We start from the raw sequence: 17,068 nt of genomic DNA on the forward strand, positions 1-17,068 counted from the left end.
TAAAAAAAATTTGGAATTTTTCGCGCTCTAAAAAAATAAAAATTGAAAACGAGCTCATTGGAGCTCGGCCTCCGTTGGCATTTTCCGTACACTCTGGGCCCTAAAAGGCCCAGTTTTGCAAGACCAACTGAGTCCAAACTCCGAAAAGCTGCCCCCCTGGCAGATGCCTCACGTCACCCAGAATTGGCGCTGCGTCTCCCCGAAACATTCCCCATTTCATTGCCCCTTCTCCCGCTCCTTCCCTCCCCACCACCCGCAGCTTCCGGCGCCGACAGGGAACGATACCCCCCCCCCCCCCCCCCCCCCCCCCCCCCCCCGCGCCCATGGACTCCTCCTCCGATAACTTCGTGGCGCCGGTAGACGAGCGCCAGGACCCACCGCTCCCGAACCCTAGCGAGGAGGAGGCGGGCGGTGAGGAGAAAGAGGGGGGAGAGGAGAAAACCCTAGAGCGGGCGGAGGAGCTGTTTGACAAGGGGTCCAAGGCCATCGAGGAGGGGGACTTCGTCGTCGCCGTCGACTGCCTCAGCCGCGCCCTCGAGATCAGGTTAGGGTTCCTCCCACCCACCGATCCGACTCCTAGCCCGGCGGAAATTCCCCTATGGATGTATCGTGTGCTTAATGTTCATTTGTTTCATTGCTCTTCTGGTCTAGTTACTTCGGCGGTAGGTCTGTCGAGCTTTTGGTTTATGTAGTTTGGTGGGTGGGTTTACCAGGGTTTAAGGGATTCTACAGGAAGGTGATCACCAGTTGTGGTATTTACGTTTATGTGTTCAGCGGGGAGCGCAATGCGATGTGAGAGATGATTATTCGGTTCAATGAGCCTACTCTTATTTGGCAGCAATTATATGGATTTCCCCATTTTGTTGTGATGTGCCATGTGTGAGTTGCGATGGGAACATCTTCGGGAGTATGTATTATATCCATAAGAATGTCTATATGGCTCTCTAGCACTGGCTAGTGCTTCTGACCGGCACCATTAGTCATTGTAAACAAGCAACATTGCACATAGTTAGCACCTCGCTAGAACATTCACCTACTGGAAACTGATTAGATGTGTTCTGTAGATTCAGCTTGTACTTGCAGTGTTTTATATGTGGTTTGTCCTGTTGGTTGTTTTGCTTTGGCCTGAGGCCCCTTGACTGTGAGGTTATGTTGGCAATTGGTGCTTGATGTGTGTACTAGGATGAGCATTAAATCTAAGTGTAATTACTTGAGGCATAGGTGCTATCTTATTTGAGAAATGTGTACATGCCTCTTCAGTACTGGTTAGTTACGAATATTTACTGTTATATAATTTATTCATCCTACTTCAGAATTGTAATTCATAGGCTGTGCAAGCACCAATCAGTAGTGACCTTTTTATAAAAGACAGTCAACAGGGAGCATAATTAACACTTTGTGTCATCAAAATGGTTGATAGAACCATTATGGTGGTTAGCTCTGGTTGGTCTATTTCATCTCAGATTACGTTACCTTTCATGTTCTTATGCTGTACCCTTAATACCTTTACAATGATACACTGAAAAAAAATATGGCTTTGTTGTCTTGTCACCAGGGTTGAACGTTATGGAGAACTTGCTTCAGAGTGTGCTAGCACGTATTATAAATATGGATGTGCCTTGCTATACAAATCACAGGAGGAGACCGATCCTTTGGGTAATGTTCCAAAGAGTGCACCAGATGAAGAACCAGCGAAGAGCATAACAAATAAAGATAGTGGAAACTCAAAGGCATCCAGCAGCAATGTCAAAGATGACGATCCATCTTCAGACAAAGGTGGTCTTGAAGAAGGTGTGTTGTTATTCCTTTGCCCAAGTAGATTCAGATGCAGTTATACACCAGAGGACGGACATTAATCTGGACATATTATTATATTAGTAACATTATGGTCATTATGATTTAAGACTTCTTTATATTCCTCTTGTTGTACCAACTGGAGACTATCCACAATTAGATGTTAATCAGTAATGAGCTCATGTGCTGCAAAATGCTGGGTCTTATTTGGAGGTATGCAGTGTTCATAGTTATTTCTTGAGTTCTCAACTTCTCATCCACTTCATTGAAGTGATTTTGTTAATTGATTAAACGTCTAAAACAAGTTTATGTTATAGATAGCAGGTGATTTCAGAGGTAGCAAAAATATATGCTTTGATTGCTCATTCAAAAGCTTGTTATGGATCAACAATATGTTGTGTGGCTGTCTGCCTGTCTTCTCCTTTTGTCAGATATTTTCCTTGCAGCTTTAAATATTTATGTCTGCCATTGTTGTTCATACACATGGATGACAATGCCAAATTAGACAGATATGGGCGCATCAAACTTTGAATGTGTTGCAGTTAGCCGTCTAAAATAGTGCACTTTGCATGGCCTTGGTTTTATGCTTTGTAAACTGCCTTTGGCCCTTCCTCAGTCCTTACTCTGTTTGTGTTCTATATTTGAAGTGGGTTGACCTCCGTCTCCGTGCTTATCTCATGGTTCTTGCAAGTTCCCTACTTCTGCAGTTGTGTGTTATGTAAGTTTTGCAAAATGTGAATATCGCTGTCTCACATTTCCATGAGAATTCTAGTTAGTTGCTCTTGACTATATATATTGATAAAAAATGATCACATTATGCTGATTAATTCTATGTATGAATGTATATCATTGCTTTAGCTATATTGCTGCTTGCTCTTCTTCCTACCATGGTAAATACTGACATAGTCATTAATTAGGTCAAAACTCAAATGAGAAAGATCAGGAGGATGTAGATGGTGAGAGTGACAAGGATGGTGATGAGATGGCGGGAGAAGAAGATGATTCTGATTTGGATCTAGCCTGGAAAATGTTAGATATTGCAAGGGCAATAGTGGAGAAGAACCCAGACAACACTATGGAGAAAGTGAAAATCTTTTCTGCTCTAGCTGAAGTCTCCATGGAAAGAGGTAACCTCTGTTATCTTAGTTATTCCTGCAATAAACTAGTGTGTGGTCTTGATACTCATGGCCCTACATTTGTTTGCAGAGGACATAGACAACTCACTTGGTGACTACTTCAAAGCTTTGGCCATCTTGGAGCATTTGGTTGAGCCTGACCATCGTCGAATTGTTGAACTGTATCCTCCTTGCGGTAATAATAATGTCATTGTATGCCATGTAGTGGTATGATGCAGCGGCATACTTGGTTTTACTGGTGCGTATTTTATTAGCTGAAGATTTATGTGGCTGAAGTTATCCTTATTATTTTCTTATCCATGGATGATGTGGGTCTTCGCATTTGACTCGACGAGTGCGAAGGGCAAGGAAGCTAGCCGAGCCTAGGAGGATTCGCTTAGGTTGCTGGAACGTAGGGTCTCTGACAGGGAAGCTTCGGGAGCTAGTTGATGCAGTGGTGAGGAGAGGTGTTGATATCCTTTGCGTCCAAGAAACCAAATGGAGAGGACAGAAGGCGAAGGAGGTGGAGGATGCCGGCTTCAAGCTGTGGTACACAGGGACGGCTGCAAACAGAAATGGCGTAGGCATCTTGATCAACAAGAGCCTCAAGTATGGAGTGGTAGACGTCAAGAGACGTGGGGACCGGATTATCCTGGTCAAGCTGGTAGTTGAGGACTTGGTTCTCAATGTTATCAGCGCGTATGCCCCGCAAGTAGGCCACAATGAGAACACCAGGAGGGAGTTCTGGGAAGGCCTGGAAGACATGGTTAGGAGTGTACCGATTGGTGAGAAGCTCTTCATAGGAGGAGACCTCAATGGCCACGTGGGTACATCTAACACAGGTTTTGAAGGGGCGCACGGGGGCTTTGGCTATGGCATCAGGAATCAAGAAGGAGAAGATGTCTTAAGCTTTGCTCTAGCCTACAACATGATTGTAGCTAACACCCTCTTTAGAAAGAGAGAATCACATCTGGTGACTTTTAGTAGTGGCCAACACTCTAGCCAGATTGATTTCATCCTCTCGAGAAGAGAAGATAGGCGTGCGTGCCTAGACTGTAAGGTGATACCTGGAGAGAGTGTTGTACCCCAGCATAAGCTGGTGGTTGCTGACTTCCGCTTTCGGATTCGTGTCCAGCGGGATAAGTGTGCCAAAGTCGCTAGAACGAAGTGGTGGAAGCTCAAGGGGGAGGTAGCTCTAGCGTTCAAGGAGAGGGTCATTAAGGAGGGCCCTTGGGAGGAAGGAGGAGATGCGAACAATGTGTGGACGAAGATGGCGACTTGCATTCGTAAGGTGGCCTCGGAGGAGCTTGGAGTGTCCAGGGGAAGGAGAAGCGAAGATAAGGATACCTGGTGGTGGAATGATGATGTCCAGAAGGCGATTAAAGAGAAGAAAGATTGCTTCAAACGCCTATACCTGGATAGGAGTGCAGACAACATAGAGAAGTACAAGATGGCGAAGAAGGCCGCAAAGCGAGCTGTTGGTGAAGCAAGGGGGCGGGCATATGAGGACCTCTACCAACGGTTAGGCACGAAGGAAGGTGAAAGGGACATCTATAAGATGGCCAAGATCCGAAAGAGGAAGACGAGGGATATTGGCCAAGTCAAATGCATCAAGGACGGAGGAGGCCAACTCTTGGTGAAGGACGAGGAGATTAAGCATAGATGGCGGGAGTACTTCGACAAGCTGTTCAATGGGGAGAATGAGAGTTCTACCATTGAACTGGACGACTCCTTTGATGAGACCAGCATGCGTTTTGTGCGGCGAATCCAGGAGTCTGAGGTCAAGGAGGCTTTAAAAAGGATGAAAGGAGGCAAGGCGATGGGCCTTGATTGTATCCCCATTGAGGTGTGGAAAGGTCTCGGGGACATAGCGATAGTATGGCTAACCAAGCTTTTCAACCTCATTTTTCGGGCAAACAAGATGCCAGAAGAATGGAGACGGAGTATATTAGTACCAATCTTCAAGAACAAGGGGGATGTTTAGAGTTGTACTAATTACCGTGGAATTAAGCTGATGAGCCATACAATGAAGCTATGGGAGAGAGTCATTGAGCACCGCTTAAGAAGAATGACAAGCGTGACCAAAAATCAGTTTGGTTTCATGCCTGGGAGGTCGACCATGGAAGCCATTTTCTTGGTACGACAACTTATGGAGAGATATAGGGAGCAAAAGAAGGACTTGCATATGGTGTTCATTGACTTGGAGAAGGCCTATGATAAGATACCGCGGAATGTCATGTGGTGGGCCTTGGAGAAACACAAAGTCCCAACAAAGTACATTACCCTCATCAAGGACATGTACGATAATGTTGTGACAAGTGTTCGAACAAGTGATGTCGACACTGATGACTTCCCGATTAAGATAGGACTGCATCAGGGGTCAGCTTTGAGCCCTTATCTTTTTGCATTGGTGATGGATGAGGTCACAAGGGATATACAAGGAGATATCCCATGGTGTATGCTCTTTGCGGATGATGTGGTGCTAGTTGACGATAGTCGGACGGGGGTAAATAGGAAGTTAGAGTTATGGAGACAAACCTTGGAGTCGAAAGGGTTTAGGCTTAGTAGAACTAAAACCGAGTACATGATGTGCGGTTTCAGTACTACTAGGTGTGAGGAGGAGGTTAGCCTTGATGGCCAGGTGGTACCTCAGAAGGACACCTTTCGGTATTTGGGGTCAATGCTGCAGGAGGATGGGGGTATTGATGAAGATGTGAACCATCGAATCAAAGCCGGATGGATGAAGCGGCGCCAAGCTTCTGGCATTCTTTGTGACAAGAGAGTGCCACAAAAGCTAAAAGGCAAGTTCTACAGGACGGCGGTTCGACCCGCAATGTTGTATGGCGCTGAGTGTTGGCCGACTAGAAGGCGACATGTTCAACAGTTAGGTGTGGCGGAGATGCGTATGTTGAGATGGATGTGTGGCCACACGAGGAAGGATCGAGTCCGGAATGATGATATACGAGATAGAGTTGGGATAGCACCAATTGAAGAGAAGCTTGTCCAACATCGTCTGAGATGGTTTGGGCATATTCAGCGCAGGCCTCCAGAAGCTCCAGTGCATAGTGGACGGCTAAAGCGTGCGGAGAATGTCAAGAGAGGGCGGGGTAGACCGAATTTGACATGGGAGGAGTCCGTTAAGAGAGACCTGAAGGATTGGAGTATCACCAAAGAGCTAGCTATGGACAGGGGTGCGTGGAAGCTTGCTATCCATGTGCCAGAGCCATGAGTTGGTTGCGAGATCTTATGGGTTTCACCTCTAGCCTACCCCAACTTGTTTGGGACTAAAGGCTTTGTTGTTGTTGTTGTTGATGGATGATGTGGGTAATTCTACTGATTTGAATGTCTCACGGGTACCTTTTCACTTACGTAAATGCACATGCAAGTCTAATGTGGCTATTAACTGTAAAGGGCAACCTGGTGCATGTAGCTCCCGCTTGCGCAGGGTCCAGGGAAGGGTCCGACCACTTTGGGTCTATAGTACGCAGCCTTTCCCTACATTTCTGTAAGAGGCTGTTTCCAGGACTTGAACCCATGACCTCATGGTCACAAGGCAGCAGCTTTACCACTGCGCCAAGGCTCCCCTTCGTGGCTATTAACTGTGACCAGAGGAAAATATCAGTTATATAATACTGTTATCTTGTAGACTATTGTTCTTTCTTTGCTAATTTCCTTAATCAGTGCTAGACACTTCCGCATTTGTTTGGTCTATGAGTTGGCATCTAAGATTGCAGATGCGATCCCATATTGTGCAAAGGCTGTTTCATTGTGCAAGTCACGTTTAGAGAGCCTGAAAAAAGCGAAGGAAACCTTGTTGGCTGATAAAGGTGACAGTGCATCTACTGCTGATGGAGACTCAAAGAAATTGTCTATTGAAGATGAGCTGGAGGTTGTTACTGGTATATTGCCTGACCTTGAGAAGAAGGTAACTAAACTAGATTCCTTCATCTTATCAACTTTATTCTCGTCTTCAGCCTATTGATGTCTGAGTGAAAATGTTTATGTTTATCATAATGAGCAATGAGATATCTGAACTGTTTTTGGTTCAGCTTGAAGACCTGGAGCAAGCAATTGCAACCCCAAGCTCTGAAATAGAGGAGATTATGAAAAGCATTGCCGCAAAGGCAGGGTTTATGCAGAAGGCTGGCAATGCTGTGGCGCCAAGAGCTGCATCTTTGACTTCTTCACAAATGGGTGGAGTAAACAATGGCTTTGACTCCCCAACAATGTCTACAGCAGCAACATCTGGAAGCACTGGAAGTACTGTTACCGACCTCGGTGTTGTAGGCAGAGGCATCAAGCGAGCTAATATCAAGCCTATTTCTGCTGAGCCTTGTTCGAAGAGACTGGCAGCAGATGATTCACTGTCTGTGAAATGCGACAGCAGCAACAACTCAGATGTTCACCCCACGGTGCAAGATGGTGAGGGTTCCGTATCAAAGTAGAGTTCATTTTCGTTCGCCCTACATGGTGTTAGTAACTTGCTGGAATCTGTGAGCTCCATATTTGGCCCTGTTTAGCTTCATGCAAACTTAGAGTCGTTAAAATGTTTGTGAATTGTGGGAACCATCTTCTCTTAAGTTGTACTAGTAACTTGAACTGGTGATAAGTTTATCAAGCGTGACAGTTGTTTGGTGTCTGATGCGTGTAAGGTGATTTGTGCTTTTCCAAATGCGTGTTTGTACTTACGTGATCTTGTATTTTTAGTGGTTGCTCTGTGTCATAATCTCTTGTGCCGCAGCTGAGCAAGGCTATCTTGGCACGTTTCACTGGTTATTTGATCTGTGTTGTGTACTGAATAACTTTACACTTCGCATGCTTTGCTGCCGATGTTGAGCGGTATAGCGATATGCATTGCAAGCCGGCCAGGCTGAGCTGCCATCGCCACACTGATGCACAGCGGCTACTGCATGTCTCGTCTGGCATGGTTAAACAGAGCTAACCAAAAGAAAAGTGAAAACAAGATACCATCGTTCTAGAAAAATGAGTTCACATTTCCTTGGGAGACATCTACATCTACGGAGGAATTTTTTCTTTTTTTGGGTGTGTGGATCGACACACATGGAGGAATCTTAGAGTTTAGTACTCTATTTTCGTGTTTCCTTGTATATTCTCCGTGCATGTATACATATAGGATCTTGGGCTGCAAAGTATATTTGCTAGTGGCATCAAGGAACCCGTTTTGGCTAAGCTGGCGGGGCTAGAGTCTGCTCGTTTTCCTGGTGCCCGCACCACGGACGGTAGCGTAGCGTGTCTGAAGCGGACTCGTAGTCCCGATCCATCATCATATATACGTACTGGTCACCCCCGATCATGGTTGCAAGGAAATCATATAGTCTAGGTATTCCAAGAAGAAGATCTGGCATGCCAACAAATCCGTTCTCGTCGGGCCTCCGACACGGCGACGCCGATGCCGCGCAAGCGCAATCGAAGCCAATCATCACCCCGACGACGGATCCTGAACGCATCGACAAATCGCTCTTGCCGCTAAAGAAGAGGGCGACGAGCGACAGTAGCGACCGCGAGGATTCTTGTTTCCTAGTCCCACTTCCACCCAAGAAGAGACGGGTAGATGCCCGCCTAATTCCACTTCAGAGCCACCTGGACCTACTATACCAGACGGTGACAGAAGTTGGCACCAGCGCGTCCAGTCCCGACGCGACCACGTCCCAACACCAGAGACTCACGAGCGGCGGCGACGAGCAACCCTTACACGTGACGCGGCCGAGGCGACCAGCGGCGCGCGACGGCGCATACGTGACCATGGAGGAAGACGAGACGGCACCAGCCAAGAATAAGAAGAAGAGGAAGAAGACGAATAGGAACAGGGATCGAAAGAAGAAATCGCTGCCGGCGCGGGTCGCCGCCCCGCCGCCGCTGCGCCTCGGCACGGGGCTGACGCAGCACCTCGAGACGCTCGGCGCCACGGCTCCGCAGTTCGTCTGCGTCAAGAACCTACAGAAGAGCGACGTGGACCTCAACCAGAACCGCCTCCTCTTCTCGTGCAAGCGCGTCTCCATCGAGCGCCACCCCATCACCGGTCTCCTCTCCCACAAGGAGACCTACCTTGTCCATGAGTGCAAGGACGGCCTGCGCGTCACCGCCTTCGACGACCACGGCAACGAGTTCGGCTTCAAGCTCCGGTACCTCCGCTCCAACGGCGCCTACCGCTTCATCGGCGACTGGGGCGACTTCGTGACGGAGCACGGGATGCAGATCCATGTTGACGTCCAGCTGTGGGCGTTCCGGTCACCGAGCTTGCCCGTGCAGCCCAAGTTGCCCGACAAAGACAAGCAGCGGAGACTCGACGGACTCCAGGCTCACCCTGACGGCGCCCTCGGCCTTCTCCTTCTCTTCCAAGTACGGCACCACGACGCAAGAAACGTCCACCACGCCGAGGAAGAAAAAGAGCGTGCGCCGGCGCCGCGGCCGGTCCATGAGACCAAGAGGAAGGCATCGGCGCGACAAGACAACCTCGCGGATCCGCATGTGAGTCAGAATATCACGTCGGAAGACATGGTTACGGCGGTTGGGAAGGAGATGGCGGATGCCTTGATGGGGCTCTTGATGCTCCGCTCCATTTGCCTCCGTTCCAAAACAGATCCTTGCTTGTTAGGACAACATTTTGACCCTAATTTTACTTTATCTACTAGCTAAATGGCCGTACCTTGCTACAGATTATGAGGTAAAGAGAAATACTTTACTACTCTGCTTCGTCCCATGATATAAGAGCTTGAAAAACATTTTTATATTATGAGACTGAAGAAGTATTATGTAAGTATAGTATATATGTGATTGAATGAGTCAAATATTTTTATGTCAAATTAACAACAATACCATTGATGACTATAGTTCTTGGAGGCATACTTTTATATAGAAAAAAGACGCCGATAAGTGCCACACGTGTGGGCGTTAGGAAGTCCGCCCACACATTTTGTGTGGTGTATAAGAGGAAAAGCCCACACACTTACGTGTGGGCAAAACAATTAGCGCCCACACGCCTCTTTTTCTCCCTCCCGATCCTTCTCACACGCGTGCATGTGGGCAAAGTTGATAACGCCCACACGCCCGTATGTCAGGCCTCGTACCTCCTGGTCCCGCACGCTACGCGTGACGGTCACCGCGCGCGCGCAGTTGCCATGGTCCAGACCCTCGTCCATGTTCGTTTAATTGCAGTTGCCATGTCGCTGAACTACGGTTGCCATGTCGGACAACTGCAGTTGCTATGGTTGCTCAACTGCAGTTGCCATGTATGGTCTGATCTAATGTAGTTGCCATGATTTCATAACTTTAGGAGTTGCCACATACTAACACTAGGCAGTTGAGAGAGTTGCCATGTGCTCACAAGCATGCTAGGGCAGTTGCCATGTAAAAAGGAAGAGTTGCCATCTGCTTACGTGCACGTTAGGAAAGTTGCCATATACATGCACGTTAGGGCAGTTGCCATGTACCATGCAAAAACATATGGCAACTCGGTAAAAGAGAGTTGCCATCTACTTACGTGCACACTAGGCAGTTGCCGTGTACCCTGCAAAACACATGGCAAACTCGGGTAAAAAAAGAGAGTTGCCACCTGCTTATAAAAGCACACTAGGGGCAGTTGCCATGTGCAGTGCAAAAACACATGGCAACTAGCAGCTTGGGTGTGGGAGAGCAGAAGGGCGTGTGGGCAAGATGCCAAATACCCACACACTAACCCTTGTGTGTGCGTGCAAAATGGCGTGTGGGCGAACTGCTGAACGCCCACACACCAGCCCCTCCTGTGTGGTGAAACGGCCGTGTGGGCGACCGGCTGAACGCCCACACACCAGGCCAGTCCTACGTGGCACTAGAAACATGCCAAGATTCGTACGCTCACGAACGGACGCGGATCCACGCGTGTAGGCGAGATGCAAACGCCCACACGTGTGGGCGTTAATATTTCCGTAGAAGAAACTCTAAGCACCACAGGTCACCCCATGACTCGAACTCAAATGAGTTAGATAAAACAATAAGGTGACACCCTATTCTCTTCATGGTGATCTAGAGTTCTGCCGTTGATCTTCAGTGCACATTGATCCAACCCTCGCGAGGCTCATTGTACAAGGCGCTACAATAAAATGACTAGCCGGACCAACTTAGAGCATCTACAACATCGGGCACGTCATCATTTCTTCTTTTCTATAACCACACTCCCCATATTCAAATATCCATATAAATGTAAGTGCACCATGAATAAGCGATACAAAGTAAACGACAATTCATTACATGACAAAATAAAATTCAGTAATTCATATATGGATAGACGATACACGAATGAACAAAGACGTTAATTGTTGCGATTACTGATGACCTTCATGCGGAGAAGCCACTTCTTGCCTTCATCATTCAAGAGGTTTATGTCCTGCAGCATGATCCTCGACTCCTTCGTTTCTCTTGCAAGTCTCAACTTGTCTCTCTCAAGATCAAATTCCTTGCATTATCGCAGCTTCTCTTGCCTCTTCAATTCTATTTTGTTATTCTCCAAGTGCAACCTCTCCGGGCCGAACTTCATCTTCTCTCTTTGCACATCTATGAACATCTTGTACCTTTCCTCCTTCATCTTCTTGGTGAAAAAAATGCCGGTCCAAGTGGCGGACATTTTGCTTACCGCGCCATCACGGGCGATCCTCTCCTTCTTCCACTTGTTTCCCTTCACATGCCGATTTTTATTTGGCATGGCTGCTTATATGTTTGCCCCACCAATTTCTTCTTCCTCCTCTAGTCCAATTGATTGAGCATAGCTAGACCCATAGGTTTTCTTCATCTTCTTCATGACACTTCTAATCTCCTCGAGAACAGTTTGCCACTTAGGTTTCCCGTTCAATTTCATCCAACAATGTGACATTGCGAATGGCTTGTTCTCGTCTTGATGGTACAAAGCCGCTGCCTAAGTTGTATGGGTTTGAACTCTAATGTCGCTTTGGTTCTGGTCAACAACTTGTATGAGAAAACCAACAGATTTGCTCACATTCTCTTGGATGATGGACCATCTATGTTGGTGAGAGCACGGGAAACGGTTGGTATTGATTGGGTGTGGTTTCACATAATGTTTTTACTCATGATAAAGTTTGTGATTTTTTCCCAATATTTCTCGCCTTTTTGCTCAGTTCACATATTGGATCCACACTAGTGTTCAACCAACTGTCACACAACAAAACATCTTCAAATTGTTGAATGTCGGACCTCTTGGCTTCACTACCTTCTTTCTTTTTGTGCATTACGTTTGCCCAACTTCAAATGTCGAGGAATTGATTTCCCCCATGTTAAATTGTAAAGGCTCTTGACCACCATTTATCATGTTATTCAAAATTTGTCCTACAATTTGCATCGTAATTTAACTATCATTCTACAAGTTTGATCTAATGGTATGTGGAACAAATAAATCTTGGAATGCAAATGTCAGAGAGGCAAAGATTGTATCAGGTCTTGTTCCGTCGAACAACATGTGGGCATGCCCGGAGCCGACACTGGCAGACGTCGCCCGATGCCTTTGGAGTTGCAGCGAGTCGGCCATCGTGGTCACGTTCGTGGAGTCTCCCGTAAAGCTCAAATCTGGGATGCCCGTCCACTAGGAGGGCGAAACGGAGTCGCGCTCGCCCGACAAGTTGTTTTTCCTCGCGGCCATGACAGACAGATTGGCATGTGTCGCCACACCACTCGTGCCAAAGCCCATGCCTCATCACCGACCATCTTCGTAGTTGCGTTCACCGCCACTTCACGCTCACGTTGCCTTCGCCGACGGTCCTTCCAGGCAAGGTTCTCCGCCTTGCAAGGAACCGCCACGCCGGGGAGCCTGACCGATTTCGCCAATGCATCATCCGTGACAATGGTGGCGGACAGGGTTGTCGGTGACAACATTAGCGACGACGGACGAGGACGACGACACGAACGACAAGCAAGGAGGGGTGGGCGGCTGCGTGGAGGCGGGAAATGGAGGATGGAGCCGGGAGGAGGGTGGTCGAAGTGATGGACTAGTCAATTTTGAGAGGATTTGGGATGAGTCGGCTTGTCAGAGCCGCGTGGTGGGCGCGTCCGCGTGTCCCCATATCCGCCCCGAATATGGGCTGGGTATTAGTGATGTCGGTCAGTCCAAGCGTTTGGCCCGAATTTGCCAAGTTCAATGGAATGATTGTTTTCTATCCGGATAGTGACTGGGCAAGCCGCCTGGGCGCTTACAATGGATATGTGGGCTCTAGTTGTAGATGCTCTAAGAGCATCTCTAGCCGCGCCCCCAGGAACGCCCCCAAGCCATTTTTCTAGAGCCGGCGGCAAAAAATCCTCCCACTCACTTCCGCAAAGCCTTACTTTTCGCTGGATTTAAAGAAAAACGATGCCGGCAAACCCACCCAAACCCAGCCACCTGGGGGAAGCTGGGGGTGCCGACGGTTACTTTTTCTCGCCGTTGGCCCACTCTCAGTCTCCCACCTCCCTCTCTTCTCTCTTTTCATCTGGGTGTTGACACACGAACACGTCACGTGTACCCTCGACGCCGGGGGTGATGCACCGCAGCTCACGTCGAAGGAGACCCGACCGACAGCGCGATACGCAAGACAGTCGACGGGCGCTTTTGCAGACCCGAAAACCCCACACCCCCGGGAGGGACCCCGTCAGGGAGTGCGGTGGCTATGGGCTGCTCTAGGTCGATTCGCTCGCCACTAGAGCCTCGGGATTCGCAGCTCTCAAACACGAAGAACAACGAAGAACGAGATAGAAAAACGGTGGAGAGATAAAACGTAGATGAAAAAGTAGTATATTGATTTGTTCGATTGTGTGTTGTTCAATCGGCCGTCACCCCCAACATATATAAGAGGCGGCTGGACTTCCCGTACAAGCAAAGGATTTATCTAGGCTTTCCTTACAAGAAAATTATATCAATTCACGTCCTAGAATCCTAGTTCTGGTCCCACTCGGATTCAACCCGAATCTGGTCCAATCTTCTGTCTTGCTCCTTGCGTGGGCTGTGGAATCTGCATATGACTTCTGATGGAGACGGTTCAAATATCAATTATGTGTGCTTCGATGAGGCCAATAATCCGTATGTTGATCACTTTTCCAAATAAGGCCATCTTGAATACTCCACCGGGTCATCTCTAATTTCGAGTCGGACTCGTTCATGTAGCTGACTGGGCCGTCCGACTCTTGCAGCGTCTCTGCAGGTCGTATACTACGTCGGATGATGATGACTCCAAAAGCAAAGTTGACTGTTTCGACGTTACGAACAACTCCTATGTTGAACACTTCTTCATCCGAAGCCATCTAGATAAGTATTTGAGCCCATCTTCAGCATCTGGTCGGATTGGCCTCGACAGTTTCTACTGTTCACGGCAGCAAGCTTTCCCGGCAAGGTTACTGTTCACGGCGGCAAGCTCTCCCCCGACAGGTTATTGTTCACGGCGGCAAGCTCTCCCCGGCAAGGTTACTGTTCACGGCGGCAAGCTCTCCCCCGGCAGGTTACTGTTCACGGCGGCAAGCTCTCCCCCGGCAGGTTACTGTTCATGGCGGCAAGCTCTCCCCCGGCAAGGTTTTTGAGGCAGTAAACAACCTCAGATGAAAATGTGTCCAAAAGCAAAGTTGACCATTTTGACGAGACGAAAAACTTTCGTGTTGAACGTTTTCCGATTCGAGGCCATCTTCTGGGCCAAAACACTCATGCATTACATCAGACACTTGCCAAGACATGTCTGGTCTTCCGCGTCATATTTCGCCTCTTGACATGGCTGCATCCAGATAGCTCTAACTTTTGCATACGAACTCGGATTGAGATGATTTTTATATCAAAATCGACCGATTCGACGAGACGAAGACAATTCGTGTAGAGCATTCCTTCATCCGAGATTGTCCTGGAGGCGTACTTGACCAAAAAGCACTCAGAACACCTAAACATGACAATCTGAGTGTAGTTTTGGTCTTTGATATGATGCCGAATGATTATGGTCCAAATATCAAAGTTGTTCCACTCGGCAATGTGAAATTTCTCATTTAGAATATTTTGTCATTTGAGGCCATCTTCATTGCATTCTGCATTGTGCCAAAATCAGGTGTCAACACAGGCCCCCCTGTTTTTCTGCAAAGCTTGCATGCCGAAAAATAATTTGCACCATGTTTGTTCTAAGGATGATGTCAACACTCCATCGGCCATCTATTCTTCTCAGGGCGATAATTATGTATCGGCCATGTTTGTGCTAAGGGCGATAATCGTATATCGGCCATTGCCTACTTAGGCTTCCTGCCACACACTCGGGTGGTACTTCTTCAAATATTTGCCATTGAGAGCTCGAGGTAACAATGCCCCCTGTATTGATTCCACCAAATATGAATTTCCGGGAACAACTCTTGTAATCCTAAAAGGACCTTCCCAACTTGGAGACCACTTCCCGAATTTTCTATCTCTTGAACCAATCGGTAGAATCACTTTCCAGACGAGGTCACCAACTTGAAAATTCCTCAACTTGACTTTCTTATTGTAAGCCCTTGCCACCCTCAACCTATCTCTCTCTATGGCATTCAAAGCAGCCAAACGTTTATCAGCAACCTCATCAATGTTGTCCATCATCAAGTTATAAAAGTCTATTGCCGATAAATCATTTTTCTTAGCTATTCTCAAAGCATTCAAATTTACCTCCACCGGTAAAACAACCTCTTGACCATATACTAGCTCATATGGAGTTACCTTCGTAGCACCATGCCTTGAGATCCTATGTGCCCACAAAGCTTCAGACAATAACTCATGCCATCTCCTTGGATTATCCTCAACCTTCTTCTTGATGAGCTTGATTAAAATTTTATTGCTAGACTCAGCTTGTCCATTGGCTTGGGCATAATATGGAGATGAATTGAGCAATTTTATATTATAAGATTCGGCAAATTCTCTAACTTGGTGTGACATGAAAGAGGAGCCTTGATCTGTAGTCAATGTTTGAGGAATGCCGAATCTATGAATAATGTGCTCGGTTATGAATTTTATCACCTCCGTATGTGTCATGTTCTTGAGAGGTACTGCTTCAGACCATTTAGTGAAATAATCGATTGCCACCAATACGAACCGATGCCCCTTTGAGGAAGACGGATGAATTTGTCCAATAAAGTCTAAACCCCATCCTCTGAAAGGCCACGGCTTGATAATGGGATGTAACATAGCAGCAGGAGCCAACTGAATATCACCAAAATTTTGACAAGCTTTGCACCCTTTATAATACCTGAAGCAATCATTAATCATGGTCGGCCAATAAAACCCAGCACATCGTAATAACCATTTCATCTTGAGAGCCGACTAGTGAGTACCACAAATGACTTCATGTACCTCTCCCATAGCAACTCTTGCTTGGTCCTCATCCAAGCACTTTAAGATAACATCATCAACTGTTCGGCGATAAAGATCATCATCCCTCATAGTATATTTAAAAGCCATACGCCGAACAGCCCTGTCCACCCTTTCACTCGGATTACGTAAGTAAATAACAATGGGCTTCCTCCAGTCGGAATTGTCACCTGATGACGAATTCCATGGCATAGGCGTTAATGGCATAGTTGAAGAATATGGATAATGTGTAGACCAAAGATGTTGAAACCTTCGGCTTGGTCCTTCATAGTTTTTACTCTTTTCCTTCTTCACTTTTGCCGCACTTCTTGTAATGGAGGCTTGCACATAATTTTTATTTTGAGCACTTCCTTTGGGAACCCATGCCATGTTCCTTTCTTCAAGTTCTTGTGCACTAAGTTTGTGTAATTCCCTCTTTTGCCAATACGATAAGCCGAGTGGGCATCTCGGCTGTGATTCCTTTTTGGCCTTGTGCACTCTCAACTTCTTTTCTTCAGATTTGGCACTTTGACTCTCAATAATTGGTTGCTTCATCTCATTGCCTTTTCTAGCCAATGTCAACAATTTAATTGGCTCTTTATTATTTGAGATCAAATCTGAAGTAGCACACTTATGACCATCTCTTTTCACGCGGTAGACTTGCTTGACCACCTCTTTTTTCATCCATGGTGTCCGGACCGATTCCTTATAATTGAAACGGTCTTTAACATGTGACTGTTCAAATGTTGATCTTCTCGGAGCTGCATAATATTGGTGAGATGGTCTAAAATAAGATGGAGAATGTGCCCTTGTATCACACCTGTCCCATGATGAACATGGA

General features: G+C 47.1%; 1 protein-coding gene across 1 annotated transcript; it reads left to right on the forward strand.

The window, feature by feature from the left end:
- Window positions 1-296: 296 nt before the first annotated feature.
- Window positions 297-7,549, forward strand: LOC123188885 (protein HGV2). The gene is made up of 6 exons (XM_044601163.1): window positions 297-544; window positions 1,556-1,791; window positions 2,712-2,921; window positions 3,001-3,091; window positions 6,597-6,834; window positions 6,959-7,549. The coding sequence occupies exons 1-6, from the start codon at window positions 324-326 to the stop codon at window positions 7,352-7,354; spliced, it is 1,392 nt and encodes a 463-aa protein (XP_044457098.1). The 5' UTR covers window positions 297-323; the 3' UTR covers window positions 7,355-7,549.
- The last annotated feature ends 9,519 nt before the right edge of the window (window positions 7,550-17,068 follow it).

This window comes from Triticum aestivum, chromosome 2A (assembly GCF_018294505.1).
Source record: "Triticum aestivum cultivar Chinese Spring chromosome 2A, IWGSC CS RefSeq v2.1, whole genome shotgun sequence".
Taxonomy (NCBI): domain Eukaryota; kingdom Viridiplantae; phylum Streptophyta; class Magnoliopsida; order Poales; family Poaceae; genus Triticum; species Triticum aestivum.

What these genes read in the sequence shown, in the direction of transcription:
- LOC123188885 (XM_044601163.1), top strand. Translation starts at nt 324, where the DNA reads ATGGACTCCTCCTCCGATAACTTCGTGGCGCCGGTAGACGAGCGCCAG. An exon ending in CAAAGGTGGTCTTGAAGAAG is followed by an intron (nt 1,792 to 2,711) that starts GTGTGTTGTTAT and finishes GTCATTAATTAG; the next exon opens with GTCAAAACTCAAATGAGAAA. An exon ending in TGCCTGACCTTGAGAAGAAG is followed by an intron (nt 6,835 to 6,958) that starts GTAACTAAACTA and finishes TTTTTGGTTCAG; the next exon opens with CTTGAAGACCTGGAGCAAGC.